Raw genomic sequence first — 21422 nt, 5'->3', positions numbered from 1 at the left:
TATTTGGTTTGGGATTTGGGCTTCTTTTAAATTAAAGTACATAGCTGTGCAGTTACACTGAGGAAAAATCAAAGGTATACTCAAAACAGAAAATGGTATGGTTTGCAGTGGCAGTTTTTTGGATCTGGTATGAAAAATTCCAAAGTGTTAGACTGTCAGCTTTCAAAATGTTGAAAGGTTTGTATCTGCTCATATCTCATACTGAACACCACCTCCAGACATCTCTGTCATTTCTGGAGCTACATCTTCTGTTTTAATTCTGATGTTTTTCCTATTGCTCTATGGAAAACAGAAGCTGCATGTGGCAAGTCAATAAAGCAAACAAAATAGTTTTTCTCATCAATTACAAAATTTTAAGGGTAAAAATGTAGGTTTGTATGTTGACTGTCGCTGTAATGAGCTATCACTACCCTTTTGTTTATGCAGGAAAAAATAGCGTCTTTTCGTAAAGTACTTTAGCATTTTGAGTTGGCAAATACATAGCGAAAATCTGTATGAAAACAATGTTTGTTTACATGTCTCACTGTAATGCAGATTAAGATACAGAACAACAAGAGTTTGTATAACATGTCATAACAGATTCCATTGTGGAGTACTGTTTGTAACTTCTTGATATTTTGGTTGCTGTAGAACACATTGCTGTGCTTTTATCTGAAATATTTAATCACTTCTACAGTTCTCTGGGACTTTTAATGCTGTATTCCAAAAATCTGTAGTCTTTGCAAAGCACAAATATCTTTTCGTGGAAGTGTCACAAAAGATGAATTTTTTTCCTCAGTTCCGCTCAATTACACAACTCCTATTACACAGAATTTCAGCTAATCCAAGAGGCATCACTTCAAAGACTTGTTGAGGCGCAAGACTTGCTCTTGATCTTTTATGAGCAAACTGACAGTTTGCTTGTGGTATGCTGTCTGTTTTTTGTTTTGTTTTTGCAGGCTCTAAATGGAGAAAGAACAGCCTTTCTTTGTTGGACTATATGAATCTCAAGTGAAACAGCGTTCTGTGATTAAGATGATAATGCTAAAAGTTAACTAGAGAAAAGGTAGATTTCTTTCGCAAAGTAATAAGAGCAGCTGACCCAGAATACCGTTAAAATAGCTGTGCTGGTCTTCGTAAGCATCAGCTGTATTTGATAAGTTGATTAAAGGCAGTTATGTTTCCCAGTTTGTGAACTCTGTCATTGCAGAGAAACAAATGAACATGTTACCTCTTTCAGCTTTTGGTAATAAAATGGGTCTGGACAAGATGCTTCATAAGAGTCATCATTTACACTGTATGCTTCTACAAGGCGTTATTGCAGTACCGTTTCTTTTTGCACTCTTGCTATCAGCCACCATATGAAGTCTGAGTTTCTCTTGAAACGCAAAGGGATTTGGGCAGCTTTTTTTGGTGGGGGAGGAGGTCCCTGTCCCCCCCCCCTTAAAACTTGTAGTTTTCAACAAAACCATATGCTGATTGCATGGCTGGCTGGCTGTGAGAACAATGTGCAATTTCAAGCTTTTCTTTGACTATAGAGCACTTCAGAAAGTCAACTGTTCAGGTACTGGAGGCAAGAACATAAGTTTGTTGTAAAGAATGATGAAGATTTCAAACTTAGAAGTAGTCTAAGTTTATTAATACTGTGTGTAGATCACTTGTTTCTTTAATCTGACTTCAGTAGAATGTTCTTTATGAACATAATTTAAATTGGAAATTAATATGATCGATAGGGAAGCGGATGTCACGTTCTGGATTTCGATCTCCTTGCTATTGAAGTTGCTCAATTTACTTTGCTTTTTTTTTTGTTGTTGTTGTGGATCAATGCAAAGGATATTTTGAACCTGTTGGTATACTCAAGCAGTGGGTTTGCGTGGCTGTCGGCAAAATTTTGCAGTGAAAGAACTTGTTTCTTGTTGAATTGTTTTTTCTTTATTTATTAATTTTATAGTAATTAAGATTTTTGAATATACAATCTTAGTCCCAAGGACTTATCTTTAAAGATGAAAGCACAATGCCAGCGGCCTTGTTGTATTAAGGCAGTCGCCACAGATGAACTTTTAATGGGTAGTGGAAGGGAAGTTGTTAATTCTAGTTAAAAGCAATACAATGATGTTTTGCAGCAGAGTGGCTAACACTGTGACAAGCTGGAAGTTGTTAATTCTAGTTAAAAGCAATACAATGATGTTTTGCAGCAGAGTGGCTAACAGTAATCTGTGACAAGGGTGTTCTTTGAAAACATTTGAGCTGGTGTAATTGAAAGGGACGTGACTCATCCTTGTAGACTATTACTTCTTGTCACTAAATTTCCACAGAAAAATAGATTTTAAAATTACAGTGTGTAAAAAAGAAATGCCTGTAGACTTTGAATCCCTTTTAAAAGTTGCAAATAAACCATGGCCAAAACTGTATCGAAGATGGATGGAATGTTCTTTAATGCATGTTGAAAATAGAGCATTTTAACTATTTGCCTAGATGTAATTCAGGACTATTAGTGTTACAGTGTTGAGTAACTTCTTCAAGCATTCCAACTTTGACCGCAGCTAGAAACTTCAGCATGCCTGTGTTTGCTGCCAGAACATTTATAAATACATCTTGAAGTAAAAAGGATTCTAAAACCAAAAATGATACCCTCGGTAGTCTGAGAATTTTTACAAGATGGGTGACGGGAAAATGAAACTCTTGTTTCACATCTTAAAGCTTTGTATTATCTCCTTTGCTACAGGTGTACGTTGTAAGTTAGAGATACTTCAGTGGTGGAGTAATTGCCAGGTAGTCTAGTATTTTTCACATAATTGAAAGCTTATGTTTTGTTAAAATGCTTTGAATAGCCATTTGTTTGTCTTTTCCTCTTCTTTTTTACTTTTCCATGGTAGTAGGAAAAGGTAGGGCTTGCTGTTAACATGCAAAGCTCATGCTTGGTTTGCTTTCTTGTCTTTTTTCAGTCTCCTTAGAAATATAAAGGCTGATCTCTGCTTGTGTTTTTAAATAAAAGTATATTCCTGAAGATACCTTCTGTATTATAAACCTTTCCCTCCTTTCCCTTCCTCCCTCTTCCTGGATACGTGCTTTGATTGGGTTCTTCCCCATCCTATGGTAGTCATGTAGTTCTTGTAGTATTGCATTTTTCTGTCCGAGGGTATGAAGAGACTGCTTCAGTTAGCTCAGTTTATTTTTGTCCCCCTTTGACAGCATGCACGCTTCTGTTTTAATAATGTTTCTGCATTCCTTGAAGGTTTTGAATTTTCATTTCAAAATACACCTTAATTTTCATAAGTGGTGTTCCTCCATTTGTATATCAGAGTCTTGAAATCTTTTGGTCAGACTTTGCAGAGATTAATGCTTTCAAAAAGAGATGTATTTGTGTGGTGTATTTCATGTCCTTGCCTATTCATAGAAGTAGGTGTGAATGTCTGTTCCCATTTTTTATAAAGGTTTTTCCCTGCCTCATTTCAAAGGCTTTATATCTCATCTCAGAGACACTCAGGTAGGTATCAAAAATTCCATGCGTTCACACCCAGTTCCTGCACTGTCTAAAGCTGTTGTCAGATCATCTTTCAGATCTGTGAAGTTAGAGTAGACCATCTTCCTCTTGGCAATTCTGAGACCATCTTCTTAACTGAGTGCGGCCTGATTGTAAAGCTAAGTAAAGCTCCACAGAAATTTTGAACAGGTGCTTGGAATTTGGACAGCACTAGGAGTAAGCATTGTTCATCCTAACGCATTCCTGTTTTTACTTTGTCCTCCAAGTACCTTTCACCGTTCACGTTCAGATTCCTTCCATCGCTTCTCTGCTCCTTTTGTTCTAAACTTCACTGACTTAATTTTCTTCATACTTATAGAGCCTGGGGAGCAATGAAGTCGGTTAAGCCAGCGGCTGCTCTGCAGTCTTCCACCTTTTCAAGTCCATCATCTTGGCAGCCTTTTTTAAATCATATTCCCACCCCCGCCTACCCTTCTAGGGAAAGTTATTCCCTGTGCACTAAACTGCAAGCATTTCTTTATCCTAAAATCTTTTCAAATGTACTTATTTGCTGTGAGGCGTAGCCGTCAAAATGAACAACACAATGAATATACACAGTGAATTTGAAGATCTGTTGTGGTGTTGGGATAAAACAGGATGGGATAAAATGGGATAAAATCTTGTGCTGCTACTTGGATGCATAAGGAAAAAGCAGAAAATAAAGATGAGTACTATAAAATGAACATGGAGAGATTACAGTCTGTTTTGTGATTATGTATTAATCATGTATTATGTATTCATGATTCTTCAGGAAGATAGCGTTTTGGTGACTCAAACACTAAGAACACTTTAAATATCTGTAAATTAGAATCAACATCTTGCAAAACAGGTTTTGAATTTACTCACTACTTGTTCATGTGAAAGTTAACAAAAGCTAACTGACTAACATCAAATTTATTTTTCATTTCTGTGTGCTCTTTCTTTCATTTTCTTGTATTCATTACAAATTAGTATGTACAAAAAAGAACCAGTTCACTTAACATTTAAGACAGAACTTTGAGCTGTTTCCAGTAGATTTGTTTCCCGATTCAGCTTTTATTACATGTACTGTAAAAGTATCACCATCTAATTTCATTGACGTGTTCACATGTGGTTTATTCAACCATTTTTCTTCGTTGCATCAGGTTGTTACGCTGTTGTAATAAAAACAGATATGAAACTCTGAAAGCATGCAGCATCTCTCTGAAATTTTACTGTTTGGCTGTTCTGGGCTGTTATCTTTGTCCTGTGCTCATTTTGTGCTTGCATCTAGAAAGGAGGGGATTATATTGAGCGGGCAGTGAGGCTCCTGAACTGTGCTACTTTGAAACTTTGTGTTTTTAAAGTCATGGGGATGCTCTGATGAAATGGAGGGGCAAAAATGGGTGTTTTGAATTCTAGCATGAAAAACTTCTTGTTTGAGAACCTTGAGTTTGCAAAAAGCTACAGAAGGTGCTAATAAAAAAGGAGTTAGGTTTTTAATTAGTTTATTGAATGTTGTTCCATACTTTCTATGAAATACATCTTGGTTTTTATTCAAGAAACTTCCAGACCGCAGTAATGACTGTCCTTATGCTAATGATCAAATAGAAATTTTACAAAGTGAATTGTTACCGATGCCGATTCTTTATTTCTGCATGCAGAGCTGCAATCGTAGGCTTAGAATGTTAACGAAAGGTACAGTTCTGTTTTGCTGCTGTGTCATACTTAAGAGTTTCAAAGGTAGACTGTGGTCTCTGCAGTGATTATTAGATGTTACTCAGATGTTACTTGACGGGTTAGGGACCAAATGAAGTGTGTATTTTGGGGGAGGGAGGGAGGGGGAGATTTTCACTCGTGTTACAAGGCTTTTGCTTGCATATAAATGATCATCTTAAATTGTTGGGTGATTGGTTTTTATATCAGCACATTATTACACTTGAGATATATCACACCCTATAAAGGGTGTAAGGTATCCATTAAAGTAATTTGTTATTAGCAATTAATTTGTTATTAATTACTAATAATGTTACTATTATATCCATTATTAGTAATTAGCCCTGTTCAAATTGTTGTTGTTTTTGTTGTGGAAGATTAAACTACTCGAATCAGAAAGTGCACTGCACCAAGATCAGTGTCATCAGATCAGTTATACAAAGGTTTTGATCTAGTCTGTTATGGATGTGGCCTTATAGTGTTTTGTTCTTACTTCTAGGATTCTCCTTTTACAAATGCAGGATTGGGGTCTAACCTAAACCTTCTGGGTGAGATAGAATGTGATGCCAGTATAATGGATGGAAAGTCATTAAATTTTGGAGCGGTTGGAGCACTGAGTGGTATGTTAACTACGTATTGTAAAGCTAACCACTGATTTAAGTGCAAAGATCAATTTTGTTCTTTTTTGTTACTTTTTTGGAGGGGGGGACATTGTAAATACTTCCCTGTTTAAATAAAGTCTGCCCCCTTTAAAAAAGGGGGAGGCATTCCTGCTCCCTGCAATACTGTTTTGTGTTAATTTGCTTTGTGTAACATATTGTCTTATTAGTTCACTGATAATCCTTTGATGCAGAACGATTGTATGCTACTATACAGTATTCACAATGGGAGTGAGTTTGCTCAGACGAATTTGTAGAATGATAACTTTATAATAAAATGCAATTATTAAAAAAAAGATTACAAGCATTTAAATTAGGCTTTATATTTGTTTGTGTTCTCTGTCCCCTCGAAGAACTTACTGGTATATAATTCAATCATAAGGTCAATTGATACTTCGATCTCTTACTTAAGTTGGTCAAATTAGGATCCTAAGGGACCAAAGTTTCCTTTATAGTGTCAGAAGGCTATGCAGGGTGCTAGCCTCCAAACTGAAGCCTCTCATGTATTCTTGAGAATGGGCAGAGCTGCTCATCTGTCAAGCTGTTTGCTTGGGACATAAAATTTCTGTATACTGTAGATTTTTTTCATTATAATTTCTCTCACGTGATCAGTTACATTTGGATTTATTTTGTGTGTTACTGTTATAAGGTTAGATACATTTGCATATGGGACTTAGTTAATCTGAGAATTAATGCGTTTCTCTTTTTTTTTTGTCTAGTTTTAGCTTTCAGTACAAAACAAATACAGGTATACAGTCCCAAATAGGGGTTGTTTAGGTTTTGTCCTAAGTACATCGAACAGCCTTAACTGTTACTATTGAATAGCTTTTCTGACAACATTTCAAGCTTCGTTCTTTATCCTAGAATAGTTCTAAACTGTGGTAATAACTTCCTCATGTAGATATAAATCTAAAATAAATAGTAAAATTAAGTGTTTCAAGGCTTGTTTGTTACAAAATGTATCCTTCCAGTCATGGGGAAGGAGGAAATGAGGGAGTGAGAGAAAGCTAAGCCTGAATCCTATAATCCCTCTTCTGGCCAGATAGATCCAAATGAAAGCTCTTTCCATCTTGAAAAATTAATGCTCATAAAACATCTTTGGCCTGTAGAATACTGTAGATACAATTTGAGATTTCTGTGGTAGGAGGTCGCTCCTAATATTTCAATAAGATTCTTTCTTTAAAAAAAAAAAGGGGGTGTGTGTTGATTAGAAGGCTTTGTCACTACTGATAGGACACATGAAGGAAAAACTGATAAAGTTGGTATTAAATTGAAACATAACATAAGGTGTCTCTGAATGACTTGGCAAAGCCTTGGAAATTAAAGGAAGCTGTCTTCCATTGCCAAAATGAACACTACAATGCTATGTGGAAAAATATTTTAATGTTTTGTTCCCATTTTTTGCTAATTTTTCTTTTCAGGGATCAAGAATCCAGTTTCAGTTGCAAATAGATTGTTGTGTGAAGGGCAGAAGGGAAAACTCTCTGCTGGCAGAATTCCACCTTGGTAATTGCTTTGTTCTGCTTGACTTTACTTTGGTCTTTTGTCTCTACTGCATGCAATATTTGAAGGTTATATCTTATCCCAAGAAGGCTGGTGCTGTTTTACATACCAGTGATAATGTGCCTTTAAAAAGAAGATAAGCTTTGTTCTGTGATCTTGAAACATGTTGTGCACTTGATGAAGCTGTGGGTAGAATGAAGTATTGTGAATAGATGGCAACATCATTTTGCGATAATTTCTGTCTGTGTGATTATTTCCAGTTACGTCATACTGAATTCTTACGTTTGTTACTGTAGCGTTTTGAAAAATCCCTAAATACATCAAGATTAAAATGAAATTCTACTGCCTTTGCCTCCGTCTACCTTTAAAAAAAGCAACATAGTTTTTAACAAGTATATAAAAGAATCCTACTTTACTGCCTGTCTTTGTGCCTTTATTTTGTAGCTATAAGTGTGGAAATGTGCAGTGTTTAGTTAACTTCCTCTTATCTTAGCCAAAATAGGAAGTTATTTTAAAGATAGATTTAATAGTATTTACAACAACAGTGAAAACATGCACTCCTTTATTGAGATGGGTATAATACTTAGATGGAAGACATTACTATTAAATGCATAACAATTTTAAATATTATTGCATCATTTTGGAAAGAATCCAAGAAATGTGTCAGAAGTGATTGCTCTTAAAACCATCTTATTTTCATTAGCAGCTTAAATTGACAAGTAGAGAACTTGAATGATTCATTCATATTAATTGACTGCTATCCTCAGTTATCATACGTGTTGCTACCATTTGCTAACTAATGGACTACAGTATTTGCAGATGTATTAAACCAGCATTTATGTAGTTTAAAATATGTGTATTTAGATTCACAACTTTTACTTTCTTTACTATGTTATTCTTATTCTGTAAAATTAGCCAAATAGTCTGTAGCTGGATAGTGTAGTATTCCAATTTAAACAGTGAGGAAAAGCACTATTTCAGCGTTCTGTCATGCTGCAAAGGAAGTTCATAGATCAGAAAAAGCCACCCTGAAACCAAACCATCAACAAGCAGATTTTGCTTTTAAAACTCTCTTCTTTAATGAAGAAAGAAAAGAGTAACTGTAGTTAGTGAGGTAACTTCTTTTTTTTTCGGAGGAGAAGTTTACTAAGGAATAGGAGCTTGAATTTCAATTGCTGTTAGTAGCTCATTTCTTCAGATGTCAGGAGAAAGCAGGGCTTAGCTGAGTTACATTGAAGAGAGTGTCAAGTGAGGTGGGGTTTTCTGGTGTTCCAGAACTAGTGCTGAAGTCAGCTACGGGAGCAAGCACTTGTGATTTAGTTTTGTCTGTATCATCACAGTGTTTTCTCGAATTGTTGTAAGGAAGAGCACTTGGGCATTTTAGCATGTTTGCTGTAACTTCATGACCTAGTTTATGCTGCTGCTATTTTAAAAATAACTGAATGGAAAAGAAACTGTATCCTCTTGCCCTCAAAGGACAAGACTAAATCTTTCAAACACTGTGCAAGGTCTTGGCTAACAGATGCTTTTAAAGACAAGGGAGCTCAAACTCTGGAGGCGAGAGGTGAACTGTCTTTGGAGCCAACACATACGGTTTATTGTGCAAATGTTGTGGACCTGAGTTACCTAATACATATTTTCATTTCCTTTTTCCCATTCTGGATTTTGAATGTATATTTTATTAGAGCAAATTAGTTACCCTGGGAACAATCTATACTAGTGGTATATGATGGATTATGCTTTAGGCTTGCTTTGGTAGACGCTCCCGTACATACAGGGTATTCCAAGTTCAGAATGGGAGGCCTCACATTCATTGTAGGTGATGACTATTGACAATTTCATGCCTTGCCTTTCTGGCAGGGTTTGGCATGACACGTTGTTTTGGGACTAAAATACATTCCTGCACAAGCTGGGAATATATATAGTCAAATGACAAGAGAGCAGCTGTATTTTGGCATTCCTACCAAGTGTCAGGATTTTAGTAACTGATTTTTATTTGTAAAGATATGCAAGTTTCATCTTGTTTCTCATGGGCAAATAGTGTATTGGGGAATCTTCCAGATACTGCTTAGCCTAAGAACCTGTCTTGTTAAAAAAACCTAGTGGTAGAGACTGTTTCTATAGCATGATCTAAGCTAGCTTAATGTTTTCGGGCCAGAATGTTTGACACATGGCCACACAAGAAAAATTCAGGAACTGAGAGATCAGTAAAAGTGGCATTATGGAGATTCTTGTCTGTAAAAGAAAACATGGAGGCAGTTAGTTTGGCCTGTTTACTTCTGTTCAGCACCTGTTTTTATAGTGACAGTTCAAAACCAATTCAAAGTGGTACATTTCTAATTTTCAGCAGAAGAAATTCTAATGAGTGTGAATTAATTTATTCTGAGATGGTAAGCTTATTGGGAAGGAGTGATGAAGTGTCCTAACTGATGTATCCCATTTGCTGTAAATTGCTCTGTAGAGTGTGTCATTCCGGATCAATATATTGTTGTCTTGTTTAAGACACAGAATCCCACTATCCAAATTAAAGTTGAAAAAGTTTAAAGTAGAGAATCCCTGAATGCATGAGTGTGGTGTTTGAAACTTCTAAGGTCCTTGCATCTTTCTGTCGTATTTTATTCAGCTTGATGTTGTCAGGATTTTCTCTGCTTATGTATGCAGGAACAGAAAATACTGAACTTGTAAACGTTGCATATTATCATATAAGATATTCCTGTTCATTGTATAACTTTACAAAAGAAAGCACTATTATAATTGCACAATTACGTATGGATGGATCTTTGGAAGTGGTCTTTAGTCACAGAATAATGGATTAGATGTTTTGTAGTAATAAGTTTGAAGATTTTCTATTTCTTACACTGAAACCTTGACCTTCCTAAGGGAAAAGGCTTATTTACATCTGTTTACTATTAAGTGTAGATACATAAGGATTGCAGGATGGTACAAATACACCTAAATGTCTCCTTTCTTAGAACTCCTTAGAACTACTGATATCTAAGTTCATGTCTGTATCCCTTTTTCAGTATTAATAGTAACATATGGGAAAGAATCCCTTGTTAGGGTTTTTTCCCCCCCTTTGGGTATACAGGGATTTGTAATTGCTTCACAGTTTTACAGTACTGTAGGCAGGATATATACATTGTGTAACTTGTAGGGCAGCGCGTAGTCAAGAAAGTACCTAGAGTGAAGACTTGCACCACCTTTTATCTCTGTTCTGTATTTCTTCAGAACAATTTCTTCTTTGTAACAGTGTTTTCAGAGTGATTGCTGCATTTTATAATAAATGTTACAAAGTGAGTTTGTTACATTCAGGATCATCTTGACCATCTTTAATGAACCTAACCTTCTTCTGCCACTTCTGCTTAGCTTGGTGTGGCCTGTCTTAAATGGTCCTGTTTGGAGCAAATAGAACCAGGATAACCATGTTCTTGGAGAAAATTGCCTAAACCCCCCATTTTTAGAGACTTTTACTGGCATTTTCCGTTAATATGGTCTAGTTTGCCTGGAACTGGAAAGCGCGTCCAAGCATCACCTCCTTGCTGAGAGGATGTTTTCATCTTCTGCGTGTTCTGAGCCTGTAACAACTAGAGAGTACTCTTCGTTTGATGTATTTGCAAGAAGGATCTTTTTATCCTGTTTGTACAGAACCAACTTTCAGAGTAGCAGAGCACAAACTCATTCATCCTTTGTTTTTGGGTTTCTGTCAGTCAGTGTTTCTGACTGATCTGTGCTATTCAATTTATCATATATAAAACTCCTAATATTTGAGCTTGATACTTTCTCCACCTACCCTTCCTTTCTGTGTAAATTGTTTTTTTGAACGGGAAGTGCTTATTCACTTCCTGAGAAAGTATTGTTGATAGAAAGCTTTTCTTTTAAAGACCAAATCTTCTTTTAGTCAATGGAGAATACTACTTAATTAGGTTTGGCTACGGTTTGCATTTCTCTCTTACGTTAATGAAAGTGACAGGTTGTTTCTTGAGCCACTAGCTGGCCTAATAGGAGACGCTTGAGTTCTCCCAAAGTACCCGGTAACTTATTCTACAGTATCTTGCAACATGAACAATATATATCTGGAGCTGCACTAATGATGGTAAGAAATATGTATTTAACAATTCAAATTCTTATCTAGATAAACTTTTTTTTGAGACTTTTGTAAGGAAAGAGTGGACACACCTTTTGTATTGGTTAAGTTATAGAGAAGATAGAAAGTACCACCTCAAAATACTAGGCACTGAAAGCTGCAGGTGTTGGATATAGCACTGTCAAGAAAACTTCCAACAGCATTAAAGCCAACAAATTTGCTGTATCAATAACATTCTCAGAAGCTGTAGTACTGTGTGGCCCCAGGGACTTCTTTGTAGCTGAAATAACTTCTTTAGCCTCAAATTCATAATTCTGGTATTTCTGTAAAACTTTTTGAAATTGCTGTAAATCCTCAGTCTTTACTTCTTGTGTCCACTAGGCAGTTGTTTTACTCTTATTTCGAAAGGGAGATATGAAGTTACAATTGGCAATAGTTATCCTTTACTGTGTTGCCGTTGTTGGTACTGTTGTGCAGCAGCTTTCTGAAAATGTGTGATTTCCAGCTACCACATTCCCCTTTTCAGGGAATCAGATTAATTTATTTAAGGGGAAACAGTTTAGATAACTGAGGCTTTTTCCCCCCCCCGAAAGTTACATGTCTATATATAATTTTTTTGCTATCGTTCATTGTCATGGTAGTGCGTACTGTCTCTATACTGTAAAATGTTCAGTACTGACTAGAAAACAACTTCTCAAATTGTTGGGTTTTTTTGCAAATATATTAAAAATTCAGTAGACTTTACTCACTTGCAAATGCTTGATAAAACTCCATGAGACAGACCTTTATCCTTCTAAATAAGGCTTATTTTTAGCTTGTGTTGTACTTCTCAAAGGACTTCTTGATATTCCTGTGGCATTGGCTGACTTTACTGGAAATACCTTACCATTCTCGCCTCATTCATCCCATGTTGTTGGTCTTCAGGATCTTATTAAGTTGTTATAGAGAGCAAGACTCTAGGCGGCGTTGTCCTGGTTTAGCTGCAATGAAAAGCTGGTGCTATTTGGTAATTAATTTCAAATTTAATAGCACGTGTTTTTATCCAGTACTAAACTTAATGTCAGAGCTGCATAGTCTTTTAATGAAACTACATAAGGTTGCCAAATGTAATTGTAGCTGACATTTCTGTGAAATGTAGACAGCTTACAATTTTAAAATGACCAAACCAAATAGAAAAAATAATTGCAAGAAAAGGGGGATTTGTTATATGGTTTTGTTTAAACTCCCTCTTCTGTGTCTCCTAGCTTTTTAGTTGGTGAAGGAGCTTACAGATGGGCAGTTGATCACGGGATACCAGCATGTCCTCCAGGTATCATGGCTACAAGTGAGTAAACTGGTGGTGTCAGTAGGAAGAACAGGACAGAGTAATTTTAAATGGTGCCTCATATTTTGAGGTGTACATCACTTCACTGTTCTTAACGTTCAACTAGCTTATGGTATTATGGTATATAAGGATGGTTTAAGTTTATTAATTTTCTATTAAGTATCTAAGTAGAAAAAATTATGAACTACTACTTCAGCTGCATTTTAGCAACATCTAATTCAAGTGAATTTGTGATTCTAGGATTAAATCCAATGAAGGACTTTTTTTACCAAAACGTAGGCTCTTTAACAGCTCAGTCCTGGAAGTCTGCAGTTGTGATCCATCTTGGATCCCAAAAGCACCAACTGAACCAACATATATCTAAATTCAGCAGGTGACCGTTTGACTCTCAGATTCTATAGTTACACCCATCTGTGAGTTTTTGTCCAGAACTGCTCTGGTGTAAACAGGCTGTGAGATTAATTTGCCCCTTTTTTTTTTTTTTAACCTAGGTAGGCTTTGCTTCATCTAATATGGTGGAATAAGCCGATCCAGAAAATAGACTTGGATTATACTGTATATTAGCAGTAGTCAGGTCTCTTACAAAAACTTTTTTTCTTAAAATAAAAGAAGTGATTATGTTATATTGATACACCATCTATAAACTAGGCTAAAAATTAGTGCACTTACCCATGGAAAGCAGGATGTGGTTCCCCTTCCTTCTTTTCTTCAGTCCCCCTCCCTTTTTGAAAGTGCCATTACAACTAGTCTGTAGTTTGCTATAGGTGAAAGCATGCCCTACGCTTCCTGTTGAAGTTATGCAGGAAAGAAATCAGAGGTCATTACCCAAAGCAGAAGGAGAACACAGAAGATTACAGAATGTTTCTTTATTTTACAGTAAACAGTATTACTGCAAAAAATATATGAGTAGTCCCTAAACCAGAGATTGAAACCCAGGACTCCAATTAAGGCTTTTATTGGGTCTAGTTCTAAATGTAGATAAACATCCAGAAAATTGCAGTTCAAAGTTGCTAATACTCAATGCTTAAATGTAATCCCTGAAACAGTGGCACCATTTTACTTGATCATGCCAATTTTCATACATATTCATGATACATTTCATTTTGAACAGAAAGTTTTGATTTCTAGTTCCACGTGACTGAAACTTTTGCCCTATCCATCTGCTGTCCAAAACAGCATTTGCAGAACAACTTTTGGGCTCAGTTAAGCAGAACACCTTTATTTCTGTGACTCTAGAAAGAGTAAAAACACTTAAAGGTTTTGTGTGGGTTTTTGTTTTTGTTTTTTGAAATAAAGTAGTTGCTACTTATGTGTAGGAGATCCTCCAGAAGGAAGGTTTCTTGACTAACTCTGTTTGCATGCACAAAAGTTTCCGTTGTTTCTAGTACCAGTTGTGTTTCTGTTGTGACAGAGATGATTAGTTGCCAGATGGTATCTTGCTAGCTAAAATGTACCCCGGTCAGAGTAAATCTACACATTATGGCTTAAAAATAAGGATGACCACTGCTAGTTTGGTTTACCTAACCCAGACTATTAATTTATTTTGGAGAAACATGAGAAGAATAATCCCAGCCAACATATTTTCACAAACCTGCTCCAAAACACCAGTGATTTCTTTTGTCTCCTCAGTACCTTCAGCATACTTCTATTTAGCAAAACAATTTGCATTAAAACAATTAAAACAACCGGGATTGGGAAGTTAATCCTATTCCAGAGTCAATGCAGAAATGCCATTTGCTGTTGCAATGTCAATGAAGAAAATACTGGTATTAAAGTTGCCAACCCTCCTCCGCTCCCCACACCCCCCGCTTCCACCCAGGTTTATACATACTGAAGGACACACCTACGTGATTATATGCTTGAGCCATTGCACAGGATGGACCTGCTCTAGGAATGAACTGATGCTGTGAAGCAGGCTGTGACAGTTAAGACTTGAGTGTAGACTATGTGAATGTTTTGCTGGAAGAATGATTTCAGATTAGGGTAATTGAAGGATATGCTAAAAAAAATCAGTGGCAGAGGTATTCTTTGTAATACTGAGCAAATGAATTAAACCTGAATTCTTCACAGATGTTCTCTAATTCTGTTACTTGACCTTAGCATAAATAATAGTCTATGTCGAACTGGATTTACAGAAAGGAGGTATTAGACCATTTTAGTCTTGTGCTTCAGTTTCCTTCTCAAAAAAGATGAGATGGCAGTGTCTGCTATTTAAGTGCCTAAAATGGATACGTAGGAAAACAATACTAGCTTACATTAAGACTGCATTATTAGCCATTCTCAGAGGCATCTGGGAAAAGATTGCTTGAGCAACTTAAAATTTGTCATTTTTTCTGAAGATTTGAGTACACTTAATTTTGCGGTATAATCATTAATGGTAGTATATCTGATTTTTTTTTTTTCTTTGAAAAAAGAAGAACACAACAGCAAGAAAGAGCAAACAAAAACCTGAAAAATCAGTTCCAGAAAATGTTATGCTGATTTCCATACCAGTCCTTAGCAAAGATAGTCTTGTAATGCCTAAGCTTCTGGTCAGTGAGGCTGGAAAGTAACCATTAACACCGTGTGTGACAACATGGGATTGTTACAGCTGAAAAGAAATTGGAAACTGTCTCACAGGTAACATGTAAGAAAGCCAAAATTGTTTTTTCCAGTGTTACCGGGGGAGGGAAAGTTAGATGTGCTTCAGAAACAATTAGAGAATGTTGTTTCCAAGGTACCACAGAAGATCTCATCTGAAGCGAGCTATTGCATTAAATAATGTAACAAACTTTAAAAAAAAAAAGGGGAGACTTTTTGATTATGCTTGCTACAATTGCTATGGTAGAGTTTGCATGGAGAACTGGAGGTAAATCAACTTGAAATTACGTGACTGTTGAATAGCTCTGTAAAATGAGGGGGTTGGACTAGATGACCTTGAAAGGTCCCTTCCAACCCAAACTGTTCTATGATTCTATGAAGGACTGAAGTAATTGCCAAACATCAGGAAAATAAGTTTAGTAACTTAATTACAAAAACCCAAACCCAACACCACCCCCACCCCCCCCAAAAACTTAATCCAAATCTTACATGTACTTACAATAAGTATTAGCAGGGAGAACTAGGTGCATATGTTTTGGCTTCTCTGTGCTGCACATGGAAAATACATTCTTGAAGTCGCATTATTCTGTCTCCCTTTTCCCAGACCTGAGATGGCAAGAGTAATGTTATACATGCTATAAGGCTGTGGGATTGTGTGGTTGGTTTTGCATGGATGGAGCTCTCCGTATGATCAGTTACAAAGAAAGTTGCACGATCAGCTTTGTGGTCACACTCCATAATTCTCTCAGAACTATCAAAGTATGTAAGCACCAAACTGAAATGATGTTTTAAACCATGTTACTTGTTGAACTACATCAAGGTTATGTCAAGGCTCACCTGCTTTGTCTTCTTCAGTTTGCCAAGTGTGCGAGGAAATGGGATTTCTACCATTTGTAAAAATCTGGTGGCTTTCCAATGTAGTGAGTGTTTTGGTTTTTTTTTTTTAAAAACACTGAAATGTGATCTGCCTGTATTGCCTGCAGTCTGCAAGAAAGCTGAATTTATTAATTTCTGCCAATACTAGAGCCCTTGCTAGCTTATGCTAGAGTTTTGTTACCCTGTGCAAGAGGCTGCTTTGAAAGTGTGATCAAAGTTTTAAGAATGTAATTACAGTTTAGAAATGTTAATTTACTGTATCATGCAACATCTTATAAATGTTAAAAGTATACTTTAAATAGGCAACATAAATTTAAGGTACAGCTTCAGCTGTGAGTATCTGTGCCTGCACTAGTAATAACAGAACCACTTTTATCTGAATTTTTCTGTTCAGCCTGTAGTAGATGCAAAGTAATTGATTTGGCAAAGATAACATGATGTCGATGTTAAGTCTTCAAAGGGAAAGAGAAGGAAGGTAACTACTCATGCGGCAAGCTTGTACCTCTAACTCTAATAATGTGGAAGTGACTATAAGTACTTCAGTAAATTATATTACATAAGAACAAAAGCAGCTGCAGTGGATCCACGCAGCTTGATGACTGGAATCCAGGATAGCCACAAATGATGCTTAAGGAAGAATATAAGAACAGAGCAAATATGTACTTCCCTTTCCCTACCCCATTTGCTATCCCAGACTCTACATTCCTGAGTCATGACTGGTTCCTGCATACATGGAGGTAATCAGTGGCATTTTCTGCCATGAAATTGTTGTTTCCTCTTGAGCCCACATTAATTTCTGGCATCTGCAAAAACCTTTACCGCTTAACTATGGGTTGTGTGAAGAACTACCTCTTTTTCATTATTTGGAGACTTGCTGAATAAAATCTGGTGTTTTATTGTCAGGTCACTACTCAGAATCCTTCTTCACTCAAGTCCTCTTAGTACCTTGAATAACTTAGCGTCATCAGTAAAATCACATCATGTTGTTGAACAGAATAGGTGCTACTATAAGTTGATTTGGCATTCCACTTGTAACAAGATACTTATTTACTCCTACTTTGTTTTCTGTTTTTTAACCAATTTTGTGTATGCAAGGATATTCCCTTTTATCTTATGGCTGCTTGGCTGCTTTAATGAGGGAGAGCCTTTTCTAGATAAGTGTCATGCAGATTTGTCATACTTCTAGTGACACTCTATGTCTCCCTGTCCACCAGTATTGCCTCCTAGCCTGCCTTTCCTCCAAACCTCACCTCACTCCCAGTTCTCTCCCCCACTTCACTATTATTGCATTAAGAAAAACGTGCCATATTGCTGGAACTGTGCTACGAGGTTCAGTCAGTGGCTCAGGGCAGTGGCTTAGACTGTGTTTTGTTCCTTTGTTTTTAGGGTGAGAATGAGAGAGATCTGACGAGAAACTCAAGGGTTTTGGGGGTTTGATTAGGAAGCTTGGTTAATCTGAATACATATCTGATTTTAGGAAACTAAGAGGTACCTCTCGGATAGAAGGTGCTTGTCTTTTAACAGTGAAAGTTGCTACCATAATATGCCAAGTAAATGAGCTCTGGTAAGTGCATGTGTTTCACTGGCAATAAAAAAAAGAAAAAGGGAAGGAAAAAGAAAGGGCCAGACATGATGTAAATCCTCCCTGGAATTGGACATAATATTGTAGGTTCACTTGCAGTTCTGAAATCTGAACAGCGAAGTGTAGCCCACAGAATGGCTACAACTTAGCCAGGAAAAAAAGTTGGGCCGAGGTACCCAGAAGGTACTTTGAATGAAAATCTTCCAGAGAGCAGGAAAGGCTGCTTAATGGAAAAAAGAGATTTCTTCCAGGAAGTTGTAAGAAATAGTATGTCCAGCAACAGTTTACCTGGAGTTCTTGTTGTGAAGAACAGACTATATAGTAGTGCTCTGAGAAAGATAGGTTAATTTCTTTATATGTTTTTGATGCTGAGTGCAGTTTTTTCCCATTCATGTTGCTGTCTGTATCAAAGTATGGCAACATGGGAAGTAGCGCTGGTAGTCTTTTGTCCGAACACAAGCATAAGCGGTGTTAATTTGTCATTTAAAATATCTTTGTTAAAATAAAATTCATTTTCATCTGTGCCATTTATTTTAGCAACTGCTCAACAGAATTCTTCGCTGGATCATTTTAATTCCTGTGGGTTAACTAATTTGCTAGTATATTCCTTTTTAATTCGCTTCCCTCCAATAGTTGCATTCTCTTTTAATATGGAATAGAAAGATAAAATGTAGAAAGTTCTCCATTCTGGTTCTTTCAGTTGATTATAAGAAATGTCTGCCAGGGGGTGCTATATGATTGGTCAGAGCTCGATTTGTACTCCAAAGATTTTAAAATATTCTTTGACTTTTCTTAGTATTTTCAATTTACAGTTTGCTTTTAAACAAGGCTTGCTGAACAGTCATAGGTTGCATAATGTTTCGTTGCATAATAATTTGTTATGACCGTAATAGAAACATTGGAGTTTGTTTGTATTCCCAGCTTGCTGTTCCACCACTGTAAATAGGAAGGTTGGAGTATTGTCCTGAACTTGATTTGTGATTTAGTGGTGTTAGAAATTTGTATTTGTTAACTTCTATTTGAAAAATTAATTGTTCACTTAAATATTTTTTTTACCTAGCCTGAAAATATGTAAGAGAATAGATGTGGCTTATAAAACCATGGGAATTTTAAGGAAACATAGGCTTTTTACTAAAAACTTTTTGCTTTAATTTTGGACAAGAAATATTAGTGTACTATAATAAACAGCCTGTCAGCTACAGGCTTACTTAGAGTACGCAGACCTAGAATTAACAGGTAGGTATGTATGAGTTTTATCAAAAGAAAAAAAAAAGTGCCTTAGTCTTGCATTTTGTTCTGTATGTACAGTTCACTAGTTTCAAGGAGTCCATGAATAGGACAATTCTAATTTTCTTTCTAATCATTTCGAACGGGCTGTGAAAGGTGACTAAGAAGAGCTATGCAGAATGGGGAATACAGTTGTCTTTCATTTACTTAGTCACTGTGTCATTGTATAATAGAACTGTCAAGATTTTTGGTTAAGTTTTTACTTGTACATAGCATAACGGTGAAAGGAGTTATGGGAATGATCAGACTGCCAGAGTGCCAACAGGATTAGTACAACAGACGAGTAAATGATGTGGAAGCAAACAAGTGGCACACAGATGACATCTCTGAACTGACTCGGAGACCAATGCTCTGCTTCTTTTTTCTGCCACTGACCTGCTTGCTGAAAATTACTTTCTCATCTCTTTCTGTAAAGTCATGATAACGATGTAAAAAGCCTGTATAAAAGCTGTATTTATTGCCTAGCCATGATAAGGTAGGAGGTGGATCTTGTGCTAATGAATTATGTAATGAAGGTCTTGAGGTTCTTTCTCATCAGGGTACCCAGTAACACCGGAACCTTTTGAAAATGAGAAAATCTTTAACAGTCTTAACTTTGAGCAAGATGTGCCTGTGAGATCTTTCTTCTGCATTTATAGATAATACATCATATTATCAAACACACGTTCTGACACCACGTCCACTAATACCAACCTCTCATGCGGGCAAGTGGAGTTGAGCGGGAGCTACTTCCACCTGCTCTGTGCTCAGCCACTGCGCCTTCTCCACGGCAAACCTCTACACTTGTCTCAACTTCTACAACTCTGCTGTGACCAAGTATTCCACCCAGTGCTTCCGCTGTCTAGCACAGTTAGACCAAGATGCAGTGCATTTAAGTACAGAGTACACGTGGGTAGCTCCTGTTGCTACCTTCTGGGGTTGAAGGGAGAATGTGGAGGACTGGGAAGATGTTTTCAGGTCCTTGAAGTTTATTCGTTCTTAAAGAGGCACCCCATGCTGCATTGCAGAGACGTGTGATAAATACCGTAAATGTGAGACTGAAGTCCTGAGTTTTTAATAACGTTCTAGTTCTGATACGCTTCTGTTGTCAGTCATTACATGTCCTTAATCTGGATGAGGCCTGAGTATGGCATTTAAACACTAACAGACAATCATTTTGTAAAGCTGTGGGTTTTTTTTGTTTTTTCCCCTCTCCCAGCAGCTCCGAAGTAGTTTTATTTATGACAGTATGTACATAAATGAGAAAGCAAAACAGAAGGGCTGGTTGTACTCTGTGGCTTCCGAGATGCAATTCTTTTAAGAATGAGTTTGAGCGTACGTGCTATTACTGTGTAGGGAAGTAATTGTCAGGGACTTTTATCTGAAAGCATATATTTGATTTTCATCTAAACTTTTAAACTCTTGAGCAAAATCAAAGGATATAGTACTGAATACTTTTCCGTAGATTCCAACAACAATACCGCTGGGCTGTGATCCAAGAATTTTTCAAACTAAAATTCCATCTACTCCCTCACCTCTCTTTTTCTAGCTTCCTCCCCTCCCCAGTCAATAAGCTCTACCTCTCTTTCTCCTTGGCCCAGGCAACATCAGGCTGATGTAGCTATATTGCATTTGTTTTAGGAAAACATGCCTGTCTTCAACACTGTGTTGTGTCCTTTTCCTCTTCTCAAGCTTGGAATATGCTGTCTTGTTGGAGAAGGTGAGAGTGTTTTTTGTACTGTCATTTAGGACAAATGAAATTTCTTAGCATCCTTGCACCACGAAGTTAAGTTTTTGTTTTAGATTTAATGTGAATTATGAACTTAAACTGCGTGTAGGCATTTTCCTTCTATGTATAGTGCTTATTTTCATTATAATTTTTCAGTGGGTTATTTTTCCATGTTATGTGTGCATCATTAACCAAGCACATTTGAATCCTGGATTTTTTTTAGTTCATAAAATGTTTTATTGAACTTAAAATCCCATAATATATTCTTTGACAAGGACCAAACTTACAGATATTTTCAGAAAACTTTAATGTCATCTTTCATTTGTTTAGTGTGAAGCTCACTTGTGTTTTCTAGTTTCTTTTGTCACTTGTAGAGCAAGACAAGGCAACCAGAATACTAGCCAGTTTAAGGGCATTTATAGTGATTTTACATATATAAAACATTGCAAAGGCAGGAATAAACTGAGTGCAGGCAACCTTTCACTTGCTATTAGTCTTTATTCCTTTATTCTGGGGGAAAAAATCAAATTCAAGATTCAAGACATTTTATTTTTAACTCATCATCTGAAGTTGGGCATTGGTGTGGTTTAACCCCAGCCAGCGACTAAGCCCCACACAGCCGCTTGCTCACTCCCCCCGGCGG

General features: G+C 36.7%; 1 protein-coding gene across 1 annotated transcript in view; it reads left to right on the top strand.

The window, feature by feature from the left end:
- Positions 1–21422, top strand: part of TASP1 (taspase 1) — an 87557-nt gene that overhangs the window by 5930 nt on the left and 60205 nt on the right. The window contains exons 4-6 of the mRNA XM_009282532.2: positions 5676–5796; positions 7257–7341; positions 12667–12746. Coding sequence (XP_009280807.1) covers positions 5676–5796; positions 7257–7341; positions 12667–12746 — 286 coding nt within the window. The remainder of the gene's footprint in view (positions 1–5675; positions 5797–7256; positions 7342–12666; positions 12747–21422) is intronic.

This window comes from Aptenodytes forsteri, unplaced genomic scaffold (assembly GCF_000699145.1).
Source record: "Aptenodytes forsteri isolate BGI_AS27 unplaced genomic scaffold, ASM69914v1 Scaffold5, whole genome shotgun sequence".
Taxonomy (NCBI): Eukaryota; Metazoa; Chordata; class Aves; order Sphenisciformes; family Spheniscidae; genus Aptenodytes; species Aptenodytes forsteri.
This window is presented reverse-complemented; position numbering and strand designations above follow the sequence as displayed.